This window comes from Erythrolamprus reginae, chromosome 9 (assembly GCF_031021105.1).
Source record: "Erythrolamprus reginae isolate rEryReg1 chromosome 9, rEryReg1.hap1, whole genome shotgun sequence".
NCBI lineage: Eukaryota > Metazoa > Chordata > Lepidosauria > Squamata > Dipsadidae > Erythrolamprus > Erythrolamprus reginae.
In genome coordinates, this window is record NC_091958.1 from 49,137,642 (window position 1) to 49,165,358 (window position 27,717).

Sequence of the window (27,717 nt, forward strand, 5' to 3'; positions counted from 1 at the left end):
TTCTAACTCTGTTCTATTCTAATTCTATTCTATTCTATTCTCTATTCTAATTCTATTCTATTTCTATTCTGTTCTATTCTCTATTCTAATTCTATTCTTCTATTCTCTATTCTAATTCTATTCTATTTTATTCTATTCTATTCTCTATTCTAATTCTATTCTATATTCTAATTCTATTCTATTCTATTTTCTATTCTAATTCTATTCTATTTTTTCTATTCTATTCTATCACGATCTCTCAGATTTGTCAGCTTCTCTTTGCTTGCAAGCGAGGCTATTTTTACGCCTCTTTTAATAACACACAATCCTCTGTGCCAAATAGCGGTTCCCTGAGCTAATCTAAATACAGAGAAGATGGGATATACCTAGACAATTCCCAGCAAGGAAGTTATTTCTGGAAAATGGGGAGGGGGGAAAAAAAGGACAGGACGGAATTCAGAATCTTAAAGTAGCTGCCACAGAACCACGTCAAGGAATATTTTGAACTTCTAAGAAATTAGAAAGTAAAGAAAGAGTAAGCTTTTTAATATAAGGATATGATTAAAAGCTAGAGTAAAAGATATAAATAAAGGGAATATTAATGTATTACATTTGTAGTTGATAAACTGGAAGTAATAGTGACAAATGAATGGAATAACTGAATAATGATAATTTGTAACCAAATATAGATGTGTATTGTAATGGGAATTTCACAAGTTGATTGACTCTTCTAATAATTAGTAATTCGATCAGTTTTGTTTGTATTGGAATATGGTGCTTGGATGCCCCACTGTTCACACTTTAATTTGACATATTTACAAAAGTGTTCTGTCGGGCTCTCGGGTAGACTCCTCCCAAAAATTCACAGGTACAAATTTCAGACACACACGTTTGAAAATTCAAAACAATGTTCTTTATAGGGAAAAGTCACTTAAACTAAGCCCTCTTTTGGTATAGCAAAGAGCACTGGTCTCCAAACAAACTGGTAATTTGTACAAGTCCCTTATCAGTTCTGTGATACTTAGCTTGCAGCTGTGAGGCAATTCACAGTCCTTCTTCTTTCACAAAGTGAAACACACTTTGCTCTGGTTTAGTTTCAAAGCGGGGAAAAATCAGCACACAAAAAGTCAAAGTCAGTAAAGCAGTCACGAAACACAAGGATCAGATAATCCTCCACAATGGCCAAACCCACAGGCTGCTATTTATAGCAGCCTCACTAATCACCACAGCCCCACCCACCCACAGGTGGCCTCATTTTCTTTGATAATAATCTCTCAGTTGTTGTTGCCTATGCATCGCTCTCCGCATGCCTGGCTGTATCATTAACTCTTGTTCTGAATCCAAGGAGGAGCTAGATAATTGATCTCCTTCTGAGCTGTCTGCCCCACTCTCCTCCTCCCTGTCACTCATGTCTTCTTGGTCAGAGGAGCCTTCATCATCAAATTCCACCGGGGGGGCAAAACAGGCCTGCAGCATGTGGATGTCTCCCCCACATCCACAGTCCTTGGGGCAGGAGCTGGGCCAGAGCTAACCACAACACAAAAGATTACAAAAAAACCCCTTTAAGGAATATTTCTGGCAACCTTTTCCAAACAGAACCGCACCCTCTGAGCATTTTGACCAAGTTGCCTTGGTGGACCCCACTAAGAACAATATATCATGCTGATGTGGATCATAATTAATCTAGCTGCCCTCCCGTTTTTCTTCCTGGCGTTAAATTTATCTGCTCCTTGTTGTGGTTGGCTCTGGCCCAGCTCCTGCCCTAGGGAATGGGGAGGTGGATGCAGGGGAAACTTCAACATGTCACAGGCCTGTGTTATTGCCGACGGAATCAGTTCAGAGTTTAGTTTCCTCGGATGAAGAAGAAGGTGGGAGTGACTTGGCAGAGGGGGGCTTGGCACACAGCCAAGGCAGTCAATCTTCCTTATCTTCTATAGCTTCAGATGATGACATTTTGGACCCACGCAAGGGCAGAATTATGCGTAGAAGAGACCAAGTAAGACCATATTACAGGAAATAAGGGAGGACCCCTGTGTTTGGGTGGGGCTCCAGTAATTAGGGCTGCTGCTATAAATAGCAGCATGTGGGTTTGGCCATTGTGGAAGAATATCTGTTGCAGTTTCGTCAGGAATCTTGTGTGCTGGACTTTGTTGCTTTTTCACGCCTTTGAAACCAAAGCAGAGCAGCGTGTGTGTGTGTGTGTGTCTCCCTTCCTTGGAAGAAGAATGGGTGTGAAGTTTCTCCACATCTGCTGGCTAAGTACTTAATGACTGCTTAAGGGACATTGTACAGACTACCGGGTTGTTTTGGGACGAGTGCTCTTTGCAATACAAAAAGAGTGCTTAGTTTATTTTGACTTTTGTGATAAAGAACATTGTTTTGAATTTTCAAACGTATGTGCGTCTGAAATTTGTATCCATGAATTTTCGGGAGGCTCCTATCAGAGAGCCCGGCAGAACACTCCTGAGACTGAAAACGTGGTGCGTGAGGGCATCCAGGCAACGCCAGATCGTTCTGGAGAATCCAGTTGCCACATGAGCCGAGCACTTTTGCCGTATTGTCCAATGCACCTCGGGGAGCGTTTATAATTTTTTTCGCAACCCACACGCCTCGCACATTCCCCACATGTTGCTGCGTCAGCCGATTCATCTCGGGGTGCCCCAGCTGTCTCCTGCCACAAATAATTTATTCTCGCTTGCCCAGTTCGCTCCTGCCCCTGCTGATATTCTATTTTCATCCGACCTGAAGTCAATTGCTAATATTCCAGTAGATAAAATAAACCTGGGGTGACTTTGACTGGAATGGGTGAGGATTCCCGCCACTGGTTTTCTGATTCTGGACACGAAGCCCTTCCCCCTTCAGACTCGAGTTATCTGTGTCTCCTTCCTACTTTAGTCTTGGATCGGTTCCCCGACAAATCCTCGTGATTTGAAAAACGAAGCCCAGCACAGGCACGGACAGAATTCATATTACAATGTTAGGAAGGGCAAGCTTGTATTTCTCTGGAAAAGAATGCTGGGATGTAAACATCACGGAGGGTTGACTTTGGTCCAATCACTAGGAGGTGGTGAGTTCTAGTCCCATCTTAGCCATGAAAGCCAGTTGGGTGACATTGGTCCAATCACCAGGAGACTGGGAATTATGGTCCTGCTTTAGACATGAAAGGCAGCTGGGTGACATTGATCCAATCACCAGGAGATTGGGAGTTCTAGTCCTGCCTTGGACATGAAAGCCAGTTAGGTGACATTGGTCCCATCACTAGGAGACTGGGAGTTCCAGTACCGCCTTAGGTGTGAAAGGCAGCTGGGTGCATTAGTCCAATCACCAGAAGACTGGGAATTCAGGTCCTGTTTTAGACATGAAAGGCAGCTGGGTGACTTTGGTCCAATCACTAGGAGATTGGGAGTTCCAGTCCCACCTTAGCTATGAAAGCCAGTTGGGTGACATTGGTCCAATCACTAGGAGACCGGAAGTTCTAGTCCTGCCTTAGACATGAAAGGCATTTGGGTGACTTTGGTCCAATCACTAGGAGATTGGGAGTTCCAGTCCCATCTTAGCCATGAAAGCCAGTTGGGTGACATTAGTCCAATCACCTGGAGACTGGGAATTCTGGTCCTGCTTTAGACACGAAAGGCAGCTGGGTGACATTGATCCAATCACCAGGAAACTGTGAGTTCTAGTCCTGCCTTGGACATGAAAGGCAGCTGGGTGACTTTGGTCCCATCACCAGGAGATGGTGAGTTCTAGTCCCGCCTTAGGCATGAAAGCCAGTTGGGTGACATTGGTCCAATCACCAGGAGACTGGGAATTATGGTCCTGCTTTAGACATGAAAGGCAGCTGGGTGACATTGATCCAATCACCAGGAGATTGGGAGTTCTAGTCCTGCCTTGGACATGAAAGCCAGTTAGGTGACATTGGTCCCATCACTAGGAGACTGGGAGTTCCAGTACCGCCTTAGGTGTGAAAGGCAGCTGGGTGCATTAGTCCAATCACCAGAAGACTGGGAATTCAGGTCCTGTTTTAGACATGAAAGGCAGCTGGGTGACTTTGGTCCAATCACTAGGAGATTGGGAGTTCCAGTCCCACCTTAGCTATGAAAGCCAGTTGGGTGACATTGGTCCAATCACTAGGAGACCGGAAGTTCTAGTCCTGCCTTAGACATGAAAGGCATTTGGGTGACTTTGGTCCAATCACTAGGAGATTGGGAGTTCCAGTCCCATCTTAGCCATGAAAGCCAGTTGGGTGACATTAGTCCAATCACCTGGAGACTGGGAATTCTGGTCCTGCTTTAGACACGAAAGGCAGCTGGGTGACATTGATCCAATCACCAGGAAACTGTGAGTTCTAGTCCTGCCTTGGACATGAAAGGCAGCTGGGTGACTTTGGTCCCATCACCAGGAGATGGTGAGTTCTAGTCCCGCCTTAGGCATGAAAGCCAGTTGGGTGACATTAGTCCAATCACTAGGAGACTGGGAATTCTAGTCCTGCCTTTGCCAGGAAAACCAGCTGGGTCACTTTGGGCCAGTCCCTTGGTCTCACTCCAACCAACCTTACAGGGTTGTTTTTGTATGGAAAATAGGAGGAGGAAGGTGTGTTGGATAAGTTGGAGTTATTTGTAAGAATAATAAGATATAACTAACAATAAAGAAAAGAGATAAGCTTTTGAAATGGGAATACTGTATTTTCTTTAGTCCTAGGCCTCCCATTCCTCTGTCTCTGCTACTCACCGAGGAAGAAGCTGGCCACATCATCCAAACCTTCTGGAAAGGTTATCGGGTAAGACCCCTCTATAGTAATTTTGCTGTATACAGTGATCCCTCTATTATCGCGAGGGTTCCGTTCCAAGACCCCTCACGATAATCGATTTTTCGCGATGTAGGGTTGCGGAAGTAAAAACACCATCTGCGCATGCGCGCCCTTTTTTCTATGGCCGCGCATGCATAGATGGTGGAGTTTGCGTTCCCCGCCGCCCACGCAAAGGGGAAACCCCGATTCGGCTCCTCGCTGCTGCTGCGCTACCGAGCAGATCAGCTGCTGGGCGGCCGAAGGAACCTTCCCTGGGTCTTCCCCCTCTTGCTGGCGGGCGGGCGAGCGGTGGGCATCAGCGAGGAGCCGGGGTTTCCCCTTTGCATGGGCGGCTGGGAAGACCCAGGTTGGGGGTTCGAGGGGGTGCTGGGAAGCCCCCCAGGCCGGCTGCGACCTTTTAAAACAGCCGCGCCGCTTCCCAGCTGACTCCCGAAGCCAAACCCGGAAGTGGTTTTTTTTTAAAAAAAAAAGCGATATAGCGTTTCGCGAAGATCGAGATCGCGAAACTCGAGGGATCACTGTATTCCCTCTGTGCGACAGACTTTAGCTCAAGGGGAACCTGCTTAGCCTTTCAGACCCAACTGCTCTCCATGTTTACAGAAGATGCAGGGGGCCTGACGATTTGCATAGCAGCCATTGCTCAGTTGCGATACGGTTGTGGGAGAAAAAAGGCTTGATTGACATGATTGTCAAGCCACTCCTACCCAGTCACATGACCATCAAGCCACACCCACACAATAAGTGGTAAAAAAAGTTTGCAGCCCTTCACTGGCTACAGGAGGAGGGCCTTTGACTGGCACGTCCCATTCGTGGCTTTGCTGTCCAGCTTCTGCTGGAAACATGATTATGGACTTAAAGGGCCTTTGCTGTAATCCTCTACTAGAGACATTGTACATTTGATTGGTTGGCTGGTTGGTGGGTTGATTGCTATGACCCAACGTGCTCTTGGTTGGTCCTGCTTGGGTTTTTTTTCCCCCCATCACGGGAAAGCTCATGGGGTTGGAGAGTAGAGAGAGATGGGAAGGGGGGGGTTGTCTGAAAGACATCCTCTCATTCTGGATTTAAAGGTCAATCGAAAGGATACGGCTGGAGATTTGCTACTTATACTTCTCTTGCTATTTTAAGCCAGACACAGCGGACATCTGATAGTTTCCATTATAAGAAGTAATCCTGCTGGTAGTTTATTCTGTCCTGAGCAGTCTCTGCTCAATCAGAGAAAGATGGATGGAGGGATGGATGGATGGATGGATGGATGGAGGGAGGGAGGGAGGGAGGGATAAAGGACGATCCCAAAAGATCATTCCACAGCCAGAAGTTAAATGGGTGTATTATTTTCTCTCTGGTTTCTTCGTCCCAATCGGTTAAAAAATATCACTTCTAAACATCTGTGAAGATTCTCAGTCATCAAGGCCACGTTTGTCTCTAATCTGCTTATTTAAAAGGCAATTGGACTTCATTTTCTTATCAGGGAAGACTTCATGAACTCAATCTGTATAGTCTGGAGGACAGAAGGGAAAGGGGGGACATGATCGAAACATTTAAATGTGTTCAAGGGTTAAATAAGGTTCAGGAGGGAAGTGTTTTTAATAGGAAAGTGAACCCAAGAACAAGGGGGCACAATCAGAGGTTAGTTGGGGGAAAGATCAGAAGCAACGTGAGGAAATATTATTTGACTGAAAGAGTAGTTGATGCTTGGAAGAAACTCCCCGCAGACGTGGTTGGTAAATCCGCAAGAACTGAACTTAAACATGCCTGGGATAAATATATATCCATCCTAAGATAAAATACAGGGAATATTGTTTATGTGTGGTATGTTGTGTGCATGTTTTTTAAATTATGGGTTTTTAGTTTTAATTATCAGATTTGTATTGTACATTGTTTTTCTATTACTGTTGTGAGCCGCCCTGAGTCTACGGAGAGGGGCGGCATACAAATTTAATAAATAAATAAATAAATGAATGAATGAATGAATGAATGAATGAATGAATAAATGAATAAATGAATAAATAAATAAATAAATAAATAAATAAATAAATAAATAAATAAATAAAAATAGTATAAGGGCCGACTAGATGGACCATCAGGTCTTTTTCTGCCGTCCGTCTTCTAGGTTTCTAGGTTTCTCTTCTCATCTAAGCAGCTTATTCAGTTCTGCTCAGTTCTTCAAAGAACTGAGGAAGCTTCTGGGAGGAGGAGCAATATATCTTTAAGGAAAAACAGAAGTCCAGTTGCCTTTTGACAAAGCACCTTTGGGGCTCAGATTCGCGAACTGAAGAATCTTCTTGGATGAGAAGCGAAACATCTTCTTCCAAGGAAAAATATATATATAGCCCATTTGCCTTTTGAAAAAGCACTTTTTATTTTTATTTTATTTATTTATTCATTTGTCCAATACACAAATACATAGGAAGAAAAATAGACACGTGGTAATATATATATAAGGGTGAAAGAGAACTTAGAGGAGAGGATATATGAAAGGAAGAGAATATATATGATAGGTGAAAGAGAGGAAAGACAATTGGACAGGGGACGAAAGGCACACCAGTGCACTTATGTACGCCCCTTACTGGCCTCTTAGGAACCTGGAGAGGTCAATCGTGGAGAGTCTAAGGGAGAAATGTTGGGGGTTAGGGGGACATGGACCCCACTGATGCCTCCAGAGTTTCTTACTCAGGCACGTGTGTTTCCCATTTCTAGGTCCGTTGCGATCCCGAAGTCCAGGAATTGCGCCAGTGGCAAAAACATTTGAGGGAGACCAAGAACATTCACAAACGCGTACGAGAGTTCTGGGCCAATCAAGAAAAGAAAGGTAACGAGGCTGAAGTGGCCGGTCCTCAAGATGTCAGTGTCCCAACTGGGAAAAAATGTTAGGCCGATCGATAAGTTCAGATGAGCTTTTTCTCAACCGTATCTGTTGGACGGCATCGGATTTTACGCTCGCCGCTAGGATGTTAAACTCTTGTGTATAGTTAAAAGATTTCCAATCAAAATGGGGGGGGGGGGGGAATAACCGCCATCTAAAAGAAATGATGTAATTAGAGAAAAACATTGCTCAGAGATAGATCCCCCCCCCCCAACACTTCTTCTCCCCTTCAATCTCTCCCTATCGGACTTCCTAACAATGGGTAAAGTTTTCTTGCCATTTAAAAGTACAGTCTTGAAAGAAGCCACTTGTCGAAGTATAAAGGAGTTAGAATATCTTTCTTTCTTTCTTTCCTTCTTCCTTTCTTTCTTTTTTCTTTCTTTCTTGCCTTCCTTCCTTCCTTTCTACCTCCATTCTTTCTTTTTCTTCCTTCCTTTCTTTCCTTCTTTCTTTCTTTTTTCTTTCTTTTTTTCTTTCTTTTTTCTTTCTTTCTTTTTTCTTTCTTTCTTGCCTTCCTTCCTTCCTTCCTTTCTACCTCCCTTCTTTCTTTTTCTTCCTTCCTTTCTTTCTTTCCTTCTTTCTTTTTTTCTTTCTTTCTTTCTTGCCTTCCTTCCTTCCTTTCTACCTCCCTTCTTTCTTTTTCTTCCTTCCTTTCTTTCCTTCCTTCTTTCTTTCTTTCTTTCTTTCTTGCCTTCCTTCCTTCCTTTCTACCTCCTTTCTTTTTCTTTCTTTCTTTCTTTCTTTCTTGCCTTCCTTCCTTCTTTCTTTTTCTTTCTTTCTTTCTTGCCTTCCTTCCTTCCTTTCTACCTCCCTTCTTTCTTTCTTTTTCTTTCTTTCTTTCTTTCTTGCCTTCCTTCCTTTCTACCTCCCTTCTTTCTTTTTCTTTCTTTCTTTCTTTCTTGCCTTCCTTCCTTCCTTCCTTCCTTCCTTCCTTCCTTCCTTCCTTCTTTCTTTCTTTCTTTCTTTTTCTGACTGACTGACTCACTCTTTTTTTGGGACATATCCAAACATGTTTTTCATCCTTTGCATAGGAAGGACATGATAATTGCCCTCAATGTCCATCCCTTGTGTGCTAGCATGTTTGTTTGTTTGTTAGTTAAACATGTACAAGATAGCAGGTATAGTTATAAAGATAAATGAGATAAATGAGGACAATGGGATAGTAGGACAGAGACAGTAGGTCACAATGGTGCGCTTAGGCACGCCCCTTACAGACCTCTTAGGAATGGGGCGAGGTCGACTGTAGACAGTCTAAGGTTAAGGTTTTTGGGGTTCACAGAAGAAACCACAGAGTCAGGTAGTGCATTCCAAGCATTGACCACTCTGTTGCTGCAGTTGTATTTTCTGCAGTCGAGTTTGCAGTGGTTTACATTAAGTTTGTGTGCTCATGTATTGTTGTGGTTAAAGCTGAAGTACTCATTGACAGGTAAGGACATTGTGGCATTGTTCTGCCAAGACAACTGGTCCTTGTGTCTCAATGCCAGATATCTTCACTCACCATTTATTGGAGCACTTCTCCCTGAAGTTATGGCAACGACAGAAATTTAATTTAGTTTAATTTATTAAATTTATAAGCCACCCAACTCCTAACTCCTATAAAGCCCTTCATGGCACCGGACCAGGGTATCTACGAGACCGCCTTCTGCCGCACGAATCCCAGCGACCGGTTAGGTCCCACAGAGTGGGCCTTCTCCGGGTCCTGTCAACAAAACAATGTTGTTTGGCGGGCCCCAGGGGAAGAGCCTTCTCTGTGGCGGCCCCGGCCCTCTGGAACCAACTCCCCCCAGAGATTAGAATTGCCCCCACCCTCCTCGCCTTTCGTAAGCTCCTTAAAACCCACCTCTGCCGTCAGGCATGGGGGAACTGAGATATTCTTTCCCCCTAGGCCTTTACAATTTATGCATGGTATGTTTGTTTGTATGTCTGTTTGGTTTTACAAATAAGGGTTTTTTAATTGTTTTAGTATTAGTTTTTTGTATTGGATTTCCATGATGTTTTGTACTATTGTTGTTAGCCGCCCCGAGTCTACGGAAAGGGGCAGCATACAAATCCAATAAATAAATAAAATAAATAAATAAACGGATTCTCTCTTCCCTCGCTTCAGCATGCAAAAAATAATAATAATTAAAAATCCCCCTCCCCACATATTCGGATGGAAAGAAAAACATTTCCCCTTTTGCTTGCAGACTATTTGTTTAAAACAGGAGTCCCCAAACTTGGCCACTTTTAAGACTTGCGGACTTCAACTCCCAGAATTTCCCCAATTCTGGGAGTTGAAGTCCACGTGTCTCAAAATTTACCAAGTTTGAAGACCTCTAGTTTAAAAGAACCCCCCCCTCCTCCCCTCTTTTTAAAGGCATTTTCTACTCACCATGAGTTGGCAGACCCAAGACTGAACTTTGTGAGGATTTCACAAGCCTGCCCCCCCCCCTTTGGGGCCCATCACATGATAACAAAATTGTTTATTCAGGTTTTTTTTCCCCCTCCCTTTCCCCACACACCGCCCAGAAAATGGCACATCTGTCCTTTGCAAACAGCAGCTTTCATTCAAAATGTGCACAAAAGCCACCATTCTCTTTTCCTGAAAACTTCGTCGTTCCGGGTGGAAACGTATCAATGGGCATGTGTTGTGCGTTGGCACGGGTGCGCGGCTTTCTCCTCCTCGAATGCTTGAGATTCTTCTCCTAAGTTTAGGAATACTAATCTCTTCCTATAGAACGTGTCCCGCATGGGAATTGTGGAGGTTGAAGCCTTGTCTGATTCTTGTCTCTATCCTCTGCCGTCTGAGAAGCTCGGAAACATAAGTAGCCCTCAACTCAACTGCCATAATTGAGCCTTTCTGTTGCTGAATGAGACAACGCTGGGTTTCACCCCATTTTACGTTCTTGACCCAGTCGTTAAAGCGAATCCCTGCAGTTGTTCAAGTAGTAACATTGTCGTCTGGCGAGCCCCAGGGGAAGAGCCTTCTCTGTGGTGGCCCCGGCCCTCTGGAATCAACTCCCCCCGGAGATTAGAACTGCTCCCACCCTCCTTGTCTTCCGTAAACTACTTAAGACCCACCTATACTGCCAGGCATGGGGGATTTGAGACACCTTTCCCCCAAGCTTATTATAATTTATGTTTGGTATGTATGTGCTGTTTGGTTTTTAATTATGATAGGGTTTTTTAGGGTTTTTTTAAATATTAGATTTGTGCCAGCATAATATTGTTTTTATCGTTGTTGTGAGCCGCCCCGAGTCTTCGGAGAGGGGCGGCATACAAATCTAATAAATTATTATTATATTATTATTATTATTCACTAAACTTATTGTTCTGTCGGGCTCTCTAGTAGACACCTCCCAAAAATTCATAGGTACAAATTTCAGACACACACACGTTTGAGAATTCAAAACAATGTTCTTTATAATGAAAATTCACTTAACCTAAGCCTTCTTTTGGTATAGCAAAGAGCACTCGTCTCCAAACAAACTGGTAATTTGTACAAGTCCCTTATCAGTTCTGTGATACTTAGCTTGCAGCTGTGAGGCAATTCACAGTCCTTCTTCTTTCACAAAGTGAAACACACTTTGCTCTGGGTTAGTTTCAAAGCGGGGGGGAAATCAGCACACAAAAGGTCCAAGTCAGTAAAGCAGTCACGAAACACAACGATCAGATAATCCTCCACAATGGCCAAACCCACAGGCTGCTCTTTATAGCAGCCTCACTAATGACCACAGCACCACTCATTTTCTTTGATAATAATCTCTCAGTTGTTGTTGCCTATGCATCGCTCTCCGCATGCGTGGCTGTATCGTTAACTCTTGTTCTGAATCCAAGGAGGGGCTAGATAATTGATCTCCTTCTGAGCTGTCTGCCACACTCTCCTCCTCCCTGTCACTCCTGTCTTCTTGGTCAGAGGAGCCTTCATCAGCAGATTCCACCAGGGGCAAAACAGGGCTGCAGCATGTGGATGTCTCCCCCACATCCACAGTCCTTGGGGCAGGAGCTGGGCCAGAGCTAACCACAACACTTATAAAGCAAAATATGGGCATTATGTGCCTCCCAAGAGATATGCTGGCTCTGTTATTTGTTTGTTTGATTTTTTATGCTGCCCTTCTCCTTAGACTCAGGGCGGCTTACAACATGTTAGCAATAGCGCTTTTTAACAGAGCCAGCCTATTGCCCCCACAATCCGGGTCCTCATTTTACCCACCTCGGAAGGATGGGAGGCTGAGTCAACCTTGAGCCAGTGATGAGATTTGAACCGCTGACCTGCAGATCTAGCTGTCAGCTTTAGTGGGCTGCAGTACTGCACTCTACCTGCTGCGCCACCTGGGCAGAATTCCCCAGCCCTGCCCTTTGTTACTCACAGTATGAATAGAAGTTTCTGCAAGAGCAGAGGTCTTCAAACTTAGCAACTTTAAGACTAGTTGTGGACTTCAACTCCTAGAATTCCCCAGCATGGCTGGCTGGAGAATTCTGGGAGTTGAAGTCCACAAGTCTTAAAGTTACCAAGGGTGAACACTCCTGTTTATACCATGTTGTGGTTAGCTCTGGCCCAGCTCCTGCCTCAAGGAATGTACAGGTGGATGTGGGGGAAACATCCACATGCCGCAGGCCTGTTTTGCTCCCGATGGAATCTGCCGACAAAGCCTCCTCTGACCAAGGAAGCGTGAGTGACAGGGAAGAGGGGAGTTTGGCAGACAGCCCAGGAGGAGATCAATCATCTGTATCATCCTTGGATTCTGAACAAGAATTAATGACACATCCACGCATGCGTAGAGTGATGCATAGGAGACAACAACTGAAGGATTATTACAAGAGAAAATGAGGCCACCTGTGGTTGGGTGGGGCTGCTGTAATTAGTGCTACAGATAAAAGTGCACCTTGGTGTTTTAGCCTCATGGCAGTTTATCTGATTCATTGTTTCGTCAAGATTGTGGTTTTTGTGCTGTTCAAGATTGTGTGGGGACTCTCTGGACTTGAGAATTGGACTCAATTTCCCAGTTATTGGGTGAGCAATTGGATTGCATTTAACCTGTGCCTTGTGTGTACCAGAAAATCCCTTTGACATTTAAAAAGGGAGCTGTTTCTGTTTTTCTGTTTATAAAAACTTTTGGGTTTTCCTTTTATCGCGTGGTGTGTGTCCTACTGGACTAATTACCCTGTAATTACAGGCGGTTGAAACACGCCGGCAGAACATACCAAATGATAGATTTTCATTTAATTTGCTTCCCCCCCCCCCCCGACTGGCCTCCACCCGTTGTCCACGGGCACATCAAATCCTGAACCACCCTTTCAAAATCAAGCCACATGATCCACACTTGTATGAGCCTCAATGTTAAAAGAGTGTGTTTGCATCCAGTGCCACTCAGGTGCCAGAGAGGGCACGGACATTTGATCTGGTCAGTAACAGCTGAGAATGCAGCCCTCTGAAGCCCACAACCCCATAGAGAGGTCAACGCCGCTGCAGTGCTCCAAGTTCTGTGAGTGTATATGTGTTCAGGCATGCGTAGGTGTCTTTGAAATTGTGCTTTGAGAGGCAGCCGAAGCCAGAAAGATCGTAGTAGGTCTGACAGGGGGGACATGATCGAAACATTTAAATATGTTAAAGGGTTTAATAAGGTCCAGGAGGGAAGTGTTTTTAATAGGAAAGTGAACCCAAGAACAAGGGGACACAATCTGAAGTTAGTTGGGGGAAAGATCAAAGGCAACATGAGAAAATATTATTTGACTGAAAGAGTAGTAGATCCTTGGAACAAACTTCCAGCAGACGTGGTTGGTAAATCCACAGGAACTGAATTTAAACATGCCTGGGATAAACATATATCCATTGTAAGATAAAATACAGGAAATAGTATAAGGGCAGACTTGATGGACCATGAGGTCTTTTTCTGCCGTCAGTCTTCTATGTTTCTATGACATACAAAATCTTACTTGGATTTGTTTTTCAAAAATGGCACCTAATATATATATATACGCATTAGAAATTGGAATTTAAGTGGAAATCAAATGTATGAATTACAAATATAATATATGATATAAATGGTAATAATAAGGATACCTTTTATTTACATAGTTTGAGAAATATAATATTGATACAAAGAATTTTATGTATTACTATGTATAATGCTATCACTTTCCCAAACTCCTTGATTTTGTATCCTTTCCCCTTATCTTTTTTCTCTTCCTGTTTATACTTCCCTTCCCCCCCCCTTTTTATTAATAAAGATACTATTTTTCTAAATAAATAAATAAAAAATGGCACCTTTAATCCTTGCTGAGGATTTCTGGGAGTTGAAGTCCATGGTTCTAATAAAGTTGCCAAGGTTGCACACCCCTGGTTTCAGAAGTCACCAAGAATTGAGTCCACCTCAATGTTGTTTTATAGATGACTGACCCAATCTGTACATCGTGTTCTGTTGGGCCCTCTGGTAGACTCCTCCCAAAAATTCACAGGTACAAATTTCAGACACACACACGTTTGAAAATTCAAAACAATGTTCTTTATAATAAAAAGTCACTTAAACCAAGCCCTCTTTTGGTATAGCAAAGAGCACTGGTCTCCAAACAAACTGGTAATTTGTATAAGTCGCTTATCAGTTCTGTGATACTTATCTTGCAGCTGGGAGGCAATTCACAGTCCTTCTTCTTTCACAAAGTGAAACACACTTTGCTCTGGTTTAGTTTCAAAGCAGGGAAAAATCAGCACACAAAAAGTCAAAGTCAGTAAAGCAGTCACAAAACACAACAATCAGATAATCCTCCACAATGGCCAAACCCACAGGCTGCTATTTATAGCAGCCTCACTAATGACCACAGCCCCACCCCAACCACAGGTGGCCTCATTTTCTTTGATAATAATCTCTCAGTTGTTGTTGCCTATGCATCGCTCTCCGCATGCGTGGCTGTATCATTAACTCTTGTTCCGAATCCAAGGAGGAGCTAGATAATTGATCTCCTTTTGAGCTGTCTGCCACACTCTCCTCCTCCCTGTCACTCATGTCTTCTTGGTCAGAGGAGCCTTCATCATCAGATTCCACCGGGGGTGGGGGGGCAAAACAGGCCTGCAGCGTGTGGATGTCTCCCCCACATCCACAGTCCTTGGGGCAGGAGCAGGGTCAGAGCTAACCACAACAACATTGTATGAATATTTTACATTTTTTGGCTGCTGAAAATGTTTTTAATAATATAAACCAAAAATGAGTGGGTTTTTTTTCCCCAGTGGGCACCAAACTGGAAGATTCTGAGCATCCCAGTCCAAATCTCTCAAAAACTATAACAGTGAATGTCAAAGACACCAGAAGGCAAAGCAAAGAGGAGCAGTTATCAGACTCCAAACTTGCAGAGAATTCATCCCAGGTAAGATACATCTACCTCTTTTAATTATAAATTTGCATTCTTCAGAATTAGAGGCTCAGGGTCCCAAATCCATCAGTTTGCTAGTGGAGGGCTGAAGGGAAGTGACCTTGTCCTAAAATTGCAAGAACTTTTTTATTTATTTGTATCCCACTCTTTATTATTTTTATAAATACCCCTAGAGGGTGAACGGATCCAAGACACCTTCCTCGTATTTTTTTTACACAACAAGAAGAACCCTGTGAAGTGGGTTGAGATGAGTGTGAGTGACTAGCCTCAACTTGTCCAGTTGGCTTTCATGCCTCAGGTGATACTAGAACTCACCATCTCCTGGTGATTGGCTCAAAGTCACCCAGTTAGTTTCATGTCTAATACAGTACTAGAATTCACCATCACCTGGTGATTGACATCCAGCCAATTTTCATGCCCAAGGTGGTACTAGAACTCACCATCTCCTGGTGATTGGCTCAAAGTCACCCAGTTAATTTTCATGTCTAATGCAGTACTAGAATTCACCATCTCCTGGTGATTGGCTCAAAGTCAGATGACTTTGAGCCAATCACCAGGAGATGGTGAATTCTAGTACTGCATTAGACATTCTTGGCTCAAAGTCATCCAGCCAATTTTCATGCCCAAGGTGGTACTAGAACTCACCATCTCCTGGTGATTGGCTCAAAGTCATCCAGTTAATTTTCATGCCTAAAATGGTACTAGAACTCACTGTCTCCTGGCGATTGTCTCAAAGTTTCCCAGCTGGCTTTCATGGCTAAGGTAGGACTAGAACTCACCATCTCCTGCCTCCTGACCTGGTGCCTTCATCACTAGATCAAACTGGCTCTCATTTTCATAGAGTAAATATCAATAGATGTTACCTGCATGTATCAAAGTGATGCCTTTTTAAGAACACCCAGGCGTCCTAAGTTCAAATGTTTTTGAGAAGCCACAGCTGTCTGGTAGCTACCTAGAGAAGGTGTCGTCCTTGCTAAACATTTCAACACCCCGCAAGCAGTGTTCCCTCTAATTTTTTTTGGGGGGTGGGCGGAAAAGTATAGTGTCTGAGCAGCAGTCCCTTCGGGACTGGGCGGCACAGAAATAATAAATAAATAAACAAACAAACAAACAAACAAAAAACCCACCCTGTTTTGCCTCCGAGAATTTCAAAGTAAAATACTGTACTGTGTGTCTATAACAGTGAGCTCATAATAGGGCAACTCTATCAATATCAAAATGCCACTTAAATAGTTGAGCTAGTTTCAAACTAGATTTTGATTTTCTTTCTCTCTTCCTTACTCCCATTCTTTTTCTTTCTCTTTTCCTTCCTCTCTTTTTTCTATCTGTTTCTCTCTCTTTCTCTCTTCCTCTCTCTCTCCTTCCCTCTCACTCTTTCCCTCTCAGCTTCTGGGCAGGTTTGGAAAACTCTGAGTTGATGATGATTTTTAAGTGAGCGATTGCTCACTGCTCAGCTTAGAGGGAACTATGCCCGCAAGTTGTGTTGCAAAGCCAGGCTCTGCATTCAGTTTGCAAGCGCTGGCCAAGAATGTGTTCCTTTAAATTAACAGACAAACGTATTAGGGAAAACACCCTAAGAGCTTTAGGCTGAGCGATATGCAAAAGTCCTTCCCCCCTCGCCTTAATTCTAGAAGCATTAGCAGCTGAAAGGATTAAAAAAAAAAAGGAAGAATGATCTCTTGGGACCCAATTCGGCCGCCAGCAGCTGTGCTCATTGACCCGTACACCGCACAAACATTGACACACAAAAGCTTTTAAGCAAAACAAAACAGCAACAAACAAAAAAACCCCACACAAAACAAATAAATAACGACCAGGCCATTGTAAGTAAATAGTCATTCTTTATTTTAATTTTTAATTTTTATTTTCTTCATTAAGAACAGCATTTTGAAAATAAAATGTATCATTCTTACCCAGGCTTTACAACTCTCGTTTTTTGTTTAAATTTCATCTCTCTTATGTACAAGTCCATATGGTACACAACTGATTGTCTCAAAACCCTTCCAGAGACGTAGAATATGAAATGGTACGCAACGGTCAACAGGAAAGGGAAGGGGAGAAGGTTATAAAAAAAGCACATTAATGCATTTAATAAATATTTACATATATTATCAAAAGAAGAAGAAGAAGAGAGCACTTGTCATTTTAATAAAAAGCACCGGTTGGGGTTATCTGGTAAGGATAGTAGTGTAGTCAAATTATCATATGTACTAATTGCTTCTGATTCTGTTGCTTTGGGTTAGAACGGAAGCTTCGAGCAGTAAATTGGCCAAAGTCAGGATTTTCCCCAAAAAGGAGATTTTAGCTAGCATTAGAAAACATCTTGCTTAATTTAGGATTCAGCCTGGAGGTGGTCATGTCTTCTGGGGACATACTGTCCTTCTAAAATCATAGACCTGGAAACCCTGGACCTTCTCAAACCACTGGCCACAATGGTTGAATTCTCTTTACAGTACTAAGCTTGGATGCCCTTCAGATGCATGTACTCTAACTCCCAGAATCCCCCCACTCAATGTTTCTGAGACTTCTGGGAGTCCAAGCCTCTTGAGTTTGCGCCAAATCTGAGAAAGTTGAGCGTGAAGGAAGAACTCATTATCCAGTTGATCCCCACAGAACAAAAGCTTACTGGAAATTGACCAGTCGATGAATGTATATGGAGATACGCATCTCAGGACCAATGATGTCAAACCAGAAACCTTCTTGCGGTTCTGATTGGCCAGCCCTGCTTTCTATGTATTTCATGCGTGACCCTCCAAGCTATCCATCTGTGGAAAAGGAGTGCAGCTGACAGGAAGTTAAAACCACTGGACATGCACCAAGATTAGTAGAACAGAAGCATGCTCAATGTTTTAGTAGGCCCCAGCACTGTGAAAGGTCACTGGAAAGATTGCTGTCGGCTTTGAAGAGGCGCAGTTTGCAAGCAGCCCGGGAATTGAAAGGGAAGGAAGAAGGAACAAGGTGGTATTCCCACCTCATGCAGAAAAACGTGGTAGATCATGCTTTCTCCGTGGGGAGAATGGCCTTCCATCCTCCATTCCTCCAGCAAGCAAGCTGACAGCACCTTACCCAACTCTCTCCTTTGACCCTTGGCTGGGTGGCATTTGTTACTTGATGCTGGAGCTCTGGAATCTAGGCTGCAAGGATCAAGACATCCTCTAGATGGCTGCAAAGAGCTCAGAAAGCTCTCTGCTGCTATCTGGTGGTCAATTCGATGTTTTCAGCCCGATTCTGGGAATAAAATCCAGCACTCAAAACAAATATCACATGGAACTTAGCAACATTGCTCGGGCTGCATCTGTCATTCAAATTGTTCCTTTCCAATTTGCCCCGGGGAAAATTTGATCCAACTCATTTCCAGAATTACTATCTAAATTTCCTTCTCGTCTGCTTTTCTCTGTCCGGGAATTTGCTGTATTTTTCTGGTTACATTAATTGGCAATCACAAAAGCACAGAATAACATTGATGCTTCCTAAAGCAAGCTACTGTGAAACCCGGGTGGTTCCACTTACTGTGTGTTAAGTGCCTTCCCCGGATGCTCTACATTCATCACAACTTTTGACCAAAAGCAAACATCGTACAACCTTTTATAACTTTTTAACACAAAGAGATACAACTCAACGCAAGAGTGTCTTTTAAAAGGCTTCTAACAACAGGCATTTGGGGGGCAACAGCGAACATCGGACCACAGACTAATAATAATAATAATAATAATAATAATAATAATAATAATAATAATAATAATAATAATAATAATAATGATAAGTCAAGAAAATCCTTCTTATAGTTTTATCGGCACACCTCCCACCACTAGGAGGCACGGCCCAGGTTCACAGGAGAGGTTAGAAGGAGTCCAACCCTGTCTTTTAAGCTCCCAAACCGCCATTGATTTAACGGGAAGGAGGACGGCTAAATCCTTCCTTGTCTAAAAGAAAGAAAAATAAACACAAATTGGACAGCCTCAGAACCTTCTAAAAATGGTCTTTTACTCTGGTTTTAAAAACAACACAATTTCTCTCTCTCTCTCTCTCTCTCTCTCTCTCTCTCTCTCTCTCTCTCTCTCTCTCTCTCTTTCTCTCTCTCTCTCTTTCTCTCTCTCATCCACATTCAACTGGGAAAAGTAATTAATTCCAACCGTTTGCACCAGCTTCATCATATGCATTTTGGTAATAAAAATAGTTTCAAAACCCCATTTTCACACGTATCAAATTTCTGTCCTGCATAGACTCAGAGCAATGTATCAACTCCCTGTGTGTGAAGCAGCCACACAGTTCAATTATTTATATATATATATTTATTTGTTTATTTATACTTATATTTATGAATGTCCTTCTTATTAAAAATATTGCTTTGTATATTAATCAGAGGTTAATAAAACAGGAAATCATCCAGTTTTTCCATAATTTTACATGATCAAGTAAGATTTACATCAAATTAAGTTTTGCAAATTCCTGGAACACAACAATGCATTTTTTTCCTCTTTACAGTATGTAAACCTTTGTGGGCCACAAAAATTATTGCTGTTACCTACTTGGCATTTTTTTAAAAAAAGATTACATTGGCTAAAATGATCATTGAAGAGCAATTTAGAATTCAAAGAACAAAGAAAAGTGTGTGTTTTAGATACTGGCTGTTTTTCCACCCGTTACCTTCCTAAATAAGCCAGATTCTTATAGAGGTGATGGCAACATTGTGCCTTGTACAACGCACCAATGTGGCATCTACCGTCACATTTATTTCAAGGTTTTTCACACTCTCTGCTTTTTTCTACACTAAACATGGATATTCAAAGCTGACGAGCAGATACATAAATTAATAACGGAGTTTTATTAGCCCTTCCTTCCACCGAACAGCAAAAAGACTAAAATAAATCATAAACAAAGAAAGCAGTTCTTAACAGGAAGGAAAAAAACCCTCAAATGTTAGCCAAACATTATTAAAGTGCACCAAATCTGATGGGACAAGGGATTTATTTCCCTATTCCCTACGACTCTGTCCGAATAAAGACCCTTTACTTCAGCCAATATCTAAGATTTTCAGTATAATTCTCGGTTCACGGTGTTACATAACGGCATGCCCTCATATATTATTATTATTATTATTATTATTATTATTATTATTATTATTACTATTATCATTATTACTAATCCTAATGCGAATAGTTATATGTAGAAAATTAGCATGCCAGAGAGGGATTCGTTCAGAATCTTTCCTGAGAAGACAGAATGCATCTATTGAACATGGACAGTTCTGACATGTAATATATAATAGCATTTAGACAGTTTGCCTCTTTATTCCTACAGATAGATTACCCAGACAGGGAGGAATAGGATTGAAATCGATGGAATTAATTCCATTTTATTTCTGCCATCACTGTCAATTTACAAACGAATCTCTTTAGAACAAGTGCAAAAAAATAAATAAATTCTATCCTTTTGAGATATTTTATACCACTCTGGTTTTCTCTCTCTCTCTCTCACACACACACACACTCTTACACACACACACTCAATCAAGCAAAACACTTGCTTTTTTTTTCAGTCTCTAGGAAAGCCGAAAGCAGGTGCTAGCTAGCCAGCCGAATGCAAAAATGACAAATCTACATGCTTGAAAATGCTCACCCACGAAAGGAATGCTTCACCAAACATCACTGAAATCATAGCAATGGGAAAAGGCAGAAAGAATTTGGGGGGGTCGTGGCAAAGGAGCGGGGGGAGGGAAGAGATTTCCAACATCCACGTGAAAACGATCGAATAATAATAATAATAACAATAACAGCAGCAATAAGCCAACGTTCCAGATACACATGTGAAAAGGCAATCGATGTGCCACATAATAGTTGCTAGTCCATGATGAGGCTTCAGTGTTCAACTAGGATTGGGAGTGAAGAGCGGAGGGGGGGATTTTAAGGTTGCCCCGTGGAGAGGATTTCCTGGCCTGAGAAGGACCTCAGATTTGAATTCGTGGTGAGGACAATACACTTGGTGATCGACCGTGATGCATTTTTCCTTTTGGGGGGGGGGAACTCTTGGGAGATCGTCCCCGTGTGCTGTCTTTCTCCCTTCCTGAGCTATCTTAGCTAACTCCCTGGCACCCGTTGTTGTTTTCCCTCTCTGGAGACACAACTTGTGAGACTCTGTGAGCCCTCTGTGACCTTGGTCAACCGGGAAGGTAGGACAGATGGCTTCCGTAGTCCTACCAAGAATATCCCGATGGTCCAAGGGCTCCGTGCTGCTTCTGGGAAATCTCTTGTGGTTCCAAGAAGAGGTTGGCACCTGATCAGGAATCCCACAAGCACACAACTGCACCGTGGGCTCAAAGAGAAAAACACCCTGTCTGTCCCTCAATGTTCCACAGTATATTCCACAACTTTGGGGTCACTTTTTAAAGACGGACAGACTCCCAACTCCCAGAATTCCTCAGCCAACATCAAACCCACCCATCTTAAAAGGTTGCTTGAGGAAACTCTGCTCCAAATCAGGGGGGTCTCCAAAACTTTTAAGGATTGGTGGACTTCCATTCCCAAAATTCCTCAGCAAGCATTCTGGGAATTGAAGTCCACCGGTCTTAAAAGGTGCCGAATTTAGAGACAACCCACCCACCCCGATTTAAAAGCGGGTTTCCCCACCCCAACACATTAATTCTGTTCAAAGAATAGCAAAGAAGTCAAAAGACCCCCTTGTGCGGGAGAACCACGCACAAAACACAATGGCATGAATTTAACCCTGCTGTTCTGTTCGGGTCGTATGTGACCTGAAGCCAAGTTCGAGTCCCTGTAAAAATTTTTCCCTGCATATCTGAAACTTGAAATTTCATGACTTTTCATCATTTCAGGAGTTCTCTCTATGAGAATTTTTTTTGGGGGGGTGAGGGGTTTCTTTCTTGCTGAAAAACAAAAAACCACACTTCTTGTGTTCCCGGGTCACCCTGACCCGGACCGAAAACTCATCATTTGAAGTGCTTATGTTTGGTCAATTTGAATACTTCTTTCACTTGGAAAGTAGTCCGAACATTTCTGCACACAATGATATGAAAATTGAAGTGAAAAAAGTAATTCTTATTGGTTTATTTTGCTGATAGAATGCGTGCCCCCCTCGTTTTTGTGAAATATGTTTCAATTCATGGATAGTTTTGCTTGCAAAAGCATGGGGGGGGGGAGAGAGAGGCACATTTATGTGCAAAATAAACCAATAAGGATTATTCTTTTCAGTTCAATTTTCATTCCATTGTGTGCAGAAATGTTCAAACTTGTTTCCAGGTGAAAAAAGCTTTCAAAAAGACCAAATATAAGTACCTAAAATGATCAATTTGCAGTCCGGGTCAAATAGACCCGGGAACATAAGATTAGGGAGTTTTCTCGAACTGAACAGCAGGGTTCCTTTGTTGCCCCTTCCAAAGCCCTCCCTGCTTTCTCAAACCAAAACGCTTTCTCCCAATTTTCCTACTTGATCCCTTTTCTCCTCCTCCACCCACCCTTTTTTTTCTATTTTTTAAAAAAAGAGAAGATATGTGCCTAAGGACTATTGCTTAAATTCGGACACGGCTGCTATTGCATCGCGGAGGTTCCTTAGTAGTTAGCTTTTATCGATTTGACAGTGCTCAGCTTGTTGGGTGGTGGTTTTTTGTTTTTTTTAAAAATTTGTTTTATTTTTTAAAAAAAGAGCGAGAAAAAAGAATTCCGAGCTATCGGTTTCTAGGACCTTCCACAGGGCCCCCAATGGGTTTCCTCCCTCTGAAAAAACACACATTTTTTTTTTGCAGGGAGGGAGGGAGGGAGGGGGGGCAATCAATTTTTGTTAATGGATCGTGTCTCTTCCTCTATGGCCTCTAATCCTTTCACCATAGATGTCTTCCAGTATAACTTGGTGGAGCAGTTGGAATCTGCAAATAAGGATAATACATCCACGATTAAGCATTTTCGAGCGTTTTGAGATATCCCTGCTTTCACTCTAGTTCTGCATTGCAAGTTTGGCGGGACCCAGGGGAAGAGCCTTCTCCGTGGCGGCCCCGGCCCTCTGGAACCAACTCCCCCCCCCCAGAGATTAGAATTGCCCCCACCCTCCTTGCTACTTAAAACCCACCTCTGCCGCCAGGCATGGGGGAACTGAGATACTCTTTCCCCCTAGGCCGTTACAATTTTATGCATGGTATGTCGGTATGTACGTTTGGTTTTTATTATAAGGGGTTTTTAATTGTTTTTAGTATTGGATTATTATTATTATATGCTGTCTTATTATTGCTGTTAGCCGCCCCGAGTCTTCGGAGAGGGGCGGCATACAAATCCAATAAATAAATACAGTGGTACCTCATCTTACGAACGCCTCTTCTAACGAACTTTTCAAGGTACGAACCCGGTGTTTAAGATTTTTTTGCCTCTTCTTCCGAACTATTTTCACCTTACGAACCCAAGCAGCTGCTGCTGGGATGAAGGGGTTTCTTTTTTTCCCCTTTTTTGAAGAAAGAAAAGGGAGGGGCTGCTTGGGGGAGGAAATTTTTTGCAGAGAACAATGTGCTTGCAAAGGAACTGAAAGGGTGTCTTTTGAAGAAAGAAAAGGGAGGAGGGAGGGGCAGATTGGGGGAGGAAATTTTTTGCAGAGAACAACGTGCTTGCAAAGGAACTGAAAGGGTGTCTTTTGAAGAAAGAAAAGGGAGGGGCGCCCCCCTTGCCTTTCTTCCTTCCCACTCACCCTTTAGCCTAGCCTTGCTTCTTCCACCCGCCCCCTTTAGCTGCTCCTCCCTGCCCTCTGTTCGCCTCCCTTCTAAAGTTTGGGATTTTCCTGAAGGATTTGCAGGCATTATTTGCTTTTACATTGATTCCTATGGGAAACATTGTCTCATCTTATGAACTTTTCACCTTACGAACCTCCTCCAGGAACCAATTAAGTTCGTATGATGAGGTACCACTGTAAATAAGTTTGCCATGTAAAGGCAGTCCTTGTCTTACGAGCACAGCCGAGCCCAACATTTCCGTTGCTAAACAAAACGGTGGAATTTTGCCCCACTCTGTTAAGCGAATCACTGCAGTTTCTTAAGCTAGTAAATGAATCTGGCTTCTCAGTTGAGTTGGCTTGCCGGACGGTCACACAAAAGGACTAAAAGTTGACCCAAAATGGGACATTGCAACCGTCATTAATATGAGTCAGTTGCCAAAGTCTCCGAATTTTGATCATGGAGATACTGCGATGGTTGTGAGAAAAGCAATCATAAGTAACTTTTTCCAGTGTTGTTGTAACTTCGAACAGTCACTAAACGGACTGTTGTAAGTAAAGGACGACCTGTACTCTTTCTTCTTCCTCTTCCTCTTCTTCCTCCATTTAGTAATGGCACAAATTGTTGGGATTTCTATTTTGGCTGCTTGGTTCTACGGAAGGGGTCCCCAAACTTGGCAATTTTAAGACTTGTGGACTTCAGCTCCCAGAATTCAGTCTTAAAGTTGCCAAGTTTGAAGACCTCTGTAATCAATGCCTTTGAGTTGATCAGAGGCTTTTAGAAACATAGAAACATAGAAGACTGACGGCAGAAAAAGACCTCATGGTCCATCTAGTCTGTCCTTATACTATTTCCTGTATTTTATCTTACAATGGATATATGTTTATCCCAGGCATGTTTCAATTCAGTTACTGTGGATTTACCAACCACGTCTGCTGGAAGTTTGTTCCAAGGATCTACTACTCTTTCAGTGAAATAATATTTTCTCATGTTGCTTTTGATCTTTCCCCCAACTAACTTCAGATTGTGTCCCCTTGTTCTTGTGCTCACTTTCCTATTAAAAACACTTCCCTCCTGGACCTTATTTAACCCTTTAACATCTTTAAATGTTTCGATCACGTCCCCCTTTTCCTTCTGTTCTCCAGACTATACAGATTGAGTTCATAAAGTCTTTCCTGATACGTTTTATGCTTAAGACCTTCCACCATTCTTGTAGCCTGTCTTTGGACCCGTTCAATTTTGTCAATCTCTTTTTGTAGGTGAGGTCTCCAGAACTGAACACAGTATTCCAAATGTGGTCTCACCAGCGCTCTGTATAAGGGGATCACAATCTCCCTCTTCCTGCTTGCTATACCTCTAGCTATGCATCCAAGCATCCTACTTGCTTTCCCTACCGCCCGACCACACTGCTCACCCATTTTGAGACTGTCAGAAATCACTACCCTTAAATCCTTCTCTTCTGAAGTTTTTGCTAATACAGAACTGCCAATGCAATATTCAGATTGAGGATTCCTTTTCCCCAAGTGCATTATTTTACATTTTAACTCCTGAAGCCTACTAAGGCTGAGACCGTTTCCATGAGTGGAGCAATACTTATTTTTACCTTCTTACCTACCAAAATATAAAATAAAATAAAAATCCATTGGGGTTTGGCTAAAAAGCTGCAAATGCGCTTCTGAATTTCAGAAAGCCAGCTGCTGCCGATATAATCAGCCAAACTGGTTGAAAATGAGGATTTGTTACCCTTAAAAACCACTCTGAACATGGAGTTACATGTCAGATCCCTGTGCTGCTGGCTGAACTGAATATTCTTCCTGCTGATACGGCTCTGGTGGCGATCAACTGTACGTTTTTCAACATTCACTTCTGCCCCCCCCCCTCCAAAAACAAGACTGAAAGGGAGGAGGAAGCTGACTTAAAGGAATGCAAACCTAAGTCTTACGGAGCAGAAGCCAAATGAGTGTCATTTTGAAGCAGGCCACAGGGGGGCAGCAGCAGAGCCACGGGCGTGACAATTAAGCAGCTGGGGAGAGGAGGCGGAGCATCATTGGCGGGCCAATAGAAGTGGAGGGAAGTAAAGCGCAGAAAGGATCAAGCGATTGGGCAGCTCCTTGGTCAACGTTGATCCTAGCCAACGCAAAGGAGACCGTAAGGATTCCTCCGTTGAAGGAATCTTTCGAAGCAACCACCAAGCAAGCCATTTGGGCTGCTGCGGGCAGGAAGTCCTTGAGAAGGGCTCATTTTGCAAAGCCGCACAAATTTAAAGGAAGGACGCCCCCAACGGATGGTAGTTCAGCTAAAATAAAATAAAAAATAGGAGGCGGTGATTGGTTGGGGAAAGGAGCAATGGTCAATGCTAATGGACAAAGAAGTGGGTGAGCTTTCCTAGAGACGACATATCTCTGGTTTCTCAGACCAGAAGGATATTTATTAGTGACCATTCCAGTATTTTTTTTTTTCATTGACTTGGCTAGGAGGAAATGGACAGAATAAAATGCCCCCCCCCCTTCCCATAAAAGAGAAGAGATGGTTGTGTCAGTGCCCAGAGAACAATCTGAACAAAGAAAAAATTTTACCGGCTCAACAACACGAAATTTGGAATTCGGCCCGGCATGCATCCTTTGGGTATTGAAGCGTCCTGCATCCCATTCTCACCCCAATCCCGCCCCCTCCGGTCATTCTCCCCTGCTCCTCAATATCAGCAAGCATCCAACCGAAGGAAGTTCTGAGTTGAAAGCAGCGGTTGAGCCTTTGCCCCCTAAGGGGCATCTTCTTCTATGCTACCCCATCTTCCCATTTTGATACTTACAGTCCCACCATTCAAGACCACCGCCATCTCGGTGGGCTGGTAGACGTTGCTTCGGAAGGGAGCGCTGGCGCGGCTACCCAAGCTGCCGTTGCGAAATCCTGCCGTCCGTAATGCTGCGGAAAGTCGAGAAAGAGATTTAGATTAGATTAGATTTATTGGATTTATATGCCGCCCCTCTCCGCAAACTCGGGGCGGCTCACAACAAAGTAAAAACAATACATAATAACAAATCCAATACCCACCAATCCAATTACAATGTTAAGCTAAAAAATTCATAAAAAACAACCCCAGAATATTTAAAAAACAAGCACACAATCAAACACCAAAACAACATGGGCAAGGGGAGATGTTTCAGTTCCCCCATGCCTGACGGCAGAGGTGGGTTTTAAGGAGTTTGCGAAAGGCAAGGAGGGTGGGGGCAATCCTAATCTCAGGGGGGAGCTGGTTCCAGAGGGTCGGAGCCGCCACAGAGAAGGCTCTTCTCCTGGGTCCCGCCAGACGACATTGTTTAGTCGATGGGACCCGGAGAAGGCCAACTCTGTGGGACCGAACCGGTCGCTGGGATTCGTGCGGCAGAAGGCGGTCCTGGAGATATTCTGGTCCGGTGCCGGACAAAAAGAGGGAGAAGTGACTTCGGGAGCAGATGGAAGTTCTCCGTAGACGGCTTTAAAGTGAGGCGGGAGATCTACAAGTAGGAGTATGAACACCAAACAGGACCTGGGACAGCTCCAACTTACTGGAGCTGTCCTAGGTCCTGCCTGGAATGAACACCTATCTTTAGTTTTCCACCTGTAGGAGAAGGAATGGTAGAGCCTGGGGGTGGAGTTAAACGAAGGATTAGCCTAGAATCTTTATGTAGTCACAAGTGAGCTAAGTAAACTCCTTTAATCCTGTTGACTCTTATCTAATTCTAAGCAGGTGATAATATTCCTGTACGTGAGGCATGAATAGCTTTATGTCAGATTAACTGGACCTTCACGGGCGGACCTGATCATTCACATCTGGTGCTCCCTCACCTCAAAGTGAAGTCTTACAACTATGCCACAAGCTGAAATATGTCTTCAACAATGTTGAGATCTTTTATTTGGTGTAAGAGAATTTGTTTCAGCTCACAATTAAATATTTAGTACTTCTGTTCAACCAGCAATGGGAGGCAATTGAAAATGTACCTACCATTAGAAACCCAAATCGTAAAGAAGTCCAAC

At 43.1% G+C, this 27,717-nt stretch overlaps 2 protein-coding genes across 9 annotated transcripts in view; one reads left to right on the forward strand and one right to left on the reverse strand.

Moving 5' to 3' along the window:
* Positions 1-27,717, forward strand: part of IQCK (IQ motif containing K) — a 163,754-nt gene that overhangs the window by 28,186 nt on the left and 107,851 nt on the right. For all 6 annotated transcript variants that reach the window (XM_070761171.1, XM_070761173.1, XM_070761170.1 and 3 more), the window contains exons 7-9: positions 4,672-4,756; positions 7,484-7,595; positions 14,854-14,990. In XM_070761171.1, coding sequence (XP_070617272.1) covers positions 4,672-4,756; positions 7,484-7,595; positions 14,854-14,990 — 334 coding nt within the window. The remainder of the gene's footprint in view (positions 1-4,671; positions 4,757-7,483; positions 7,596-14,853; positions 14,991-27,717) is intronic.
* The window catches only part of GPRC5B (G protein-coupled receptor class C group 5 member B), a 140,027-nt gene continuing 134,922 nt past the window's right edge, over positions 22,613-27,717 (reverse strand). For all 3 annotated transcript variants that reach the window (XM_070761165.1, XM_070761167.1, XM_070761166.1), the window contains exons 3-4: positions 26,513-26,625; positions 22,613-22,875 (exon numbers count right to left, since the gene is read on the reverse strand). In XM_070761165.1, coding sequence (XP_070617266.1) covers positions 22,831-22,875; positions 26,513-26,625 — 158 coding nt within the window. In that variant the 3' untranslated portion in view covers positions 22,613-22,830. The remainder of the gene's footprint in view (positions 22,876-26,512; positions 26,626-27,717) is intronic.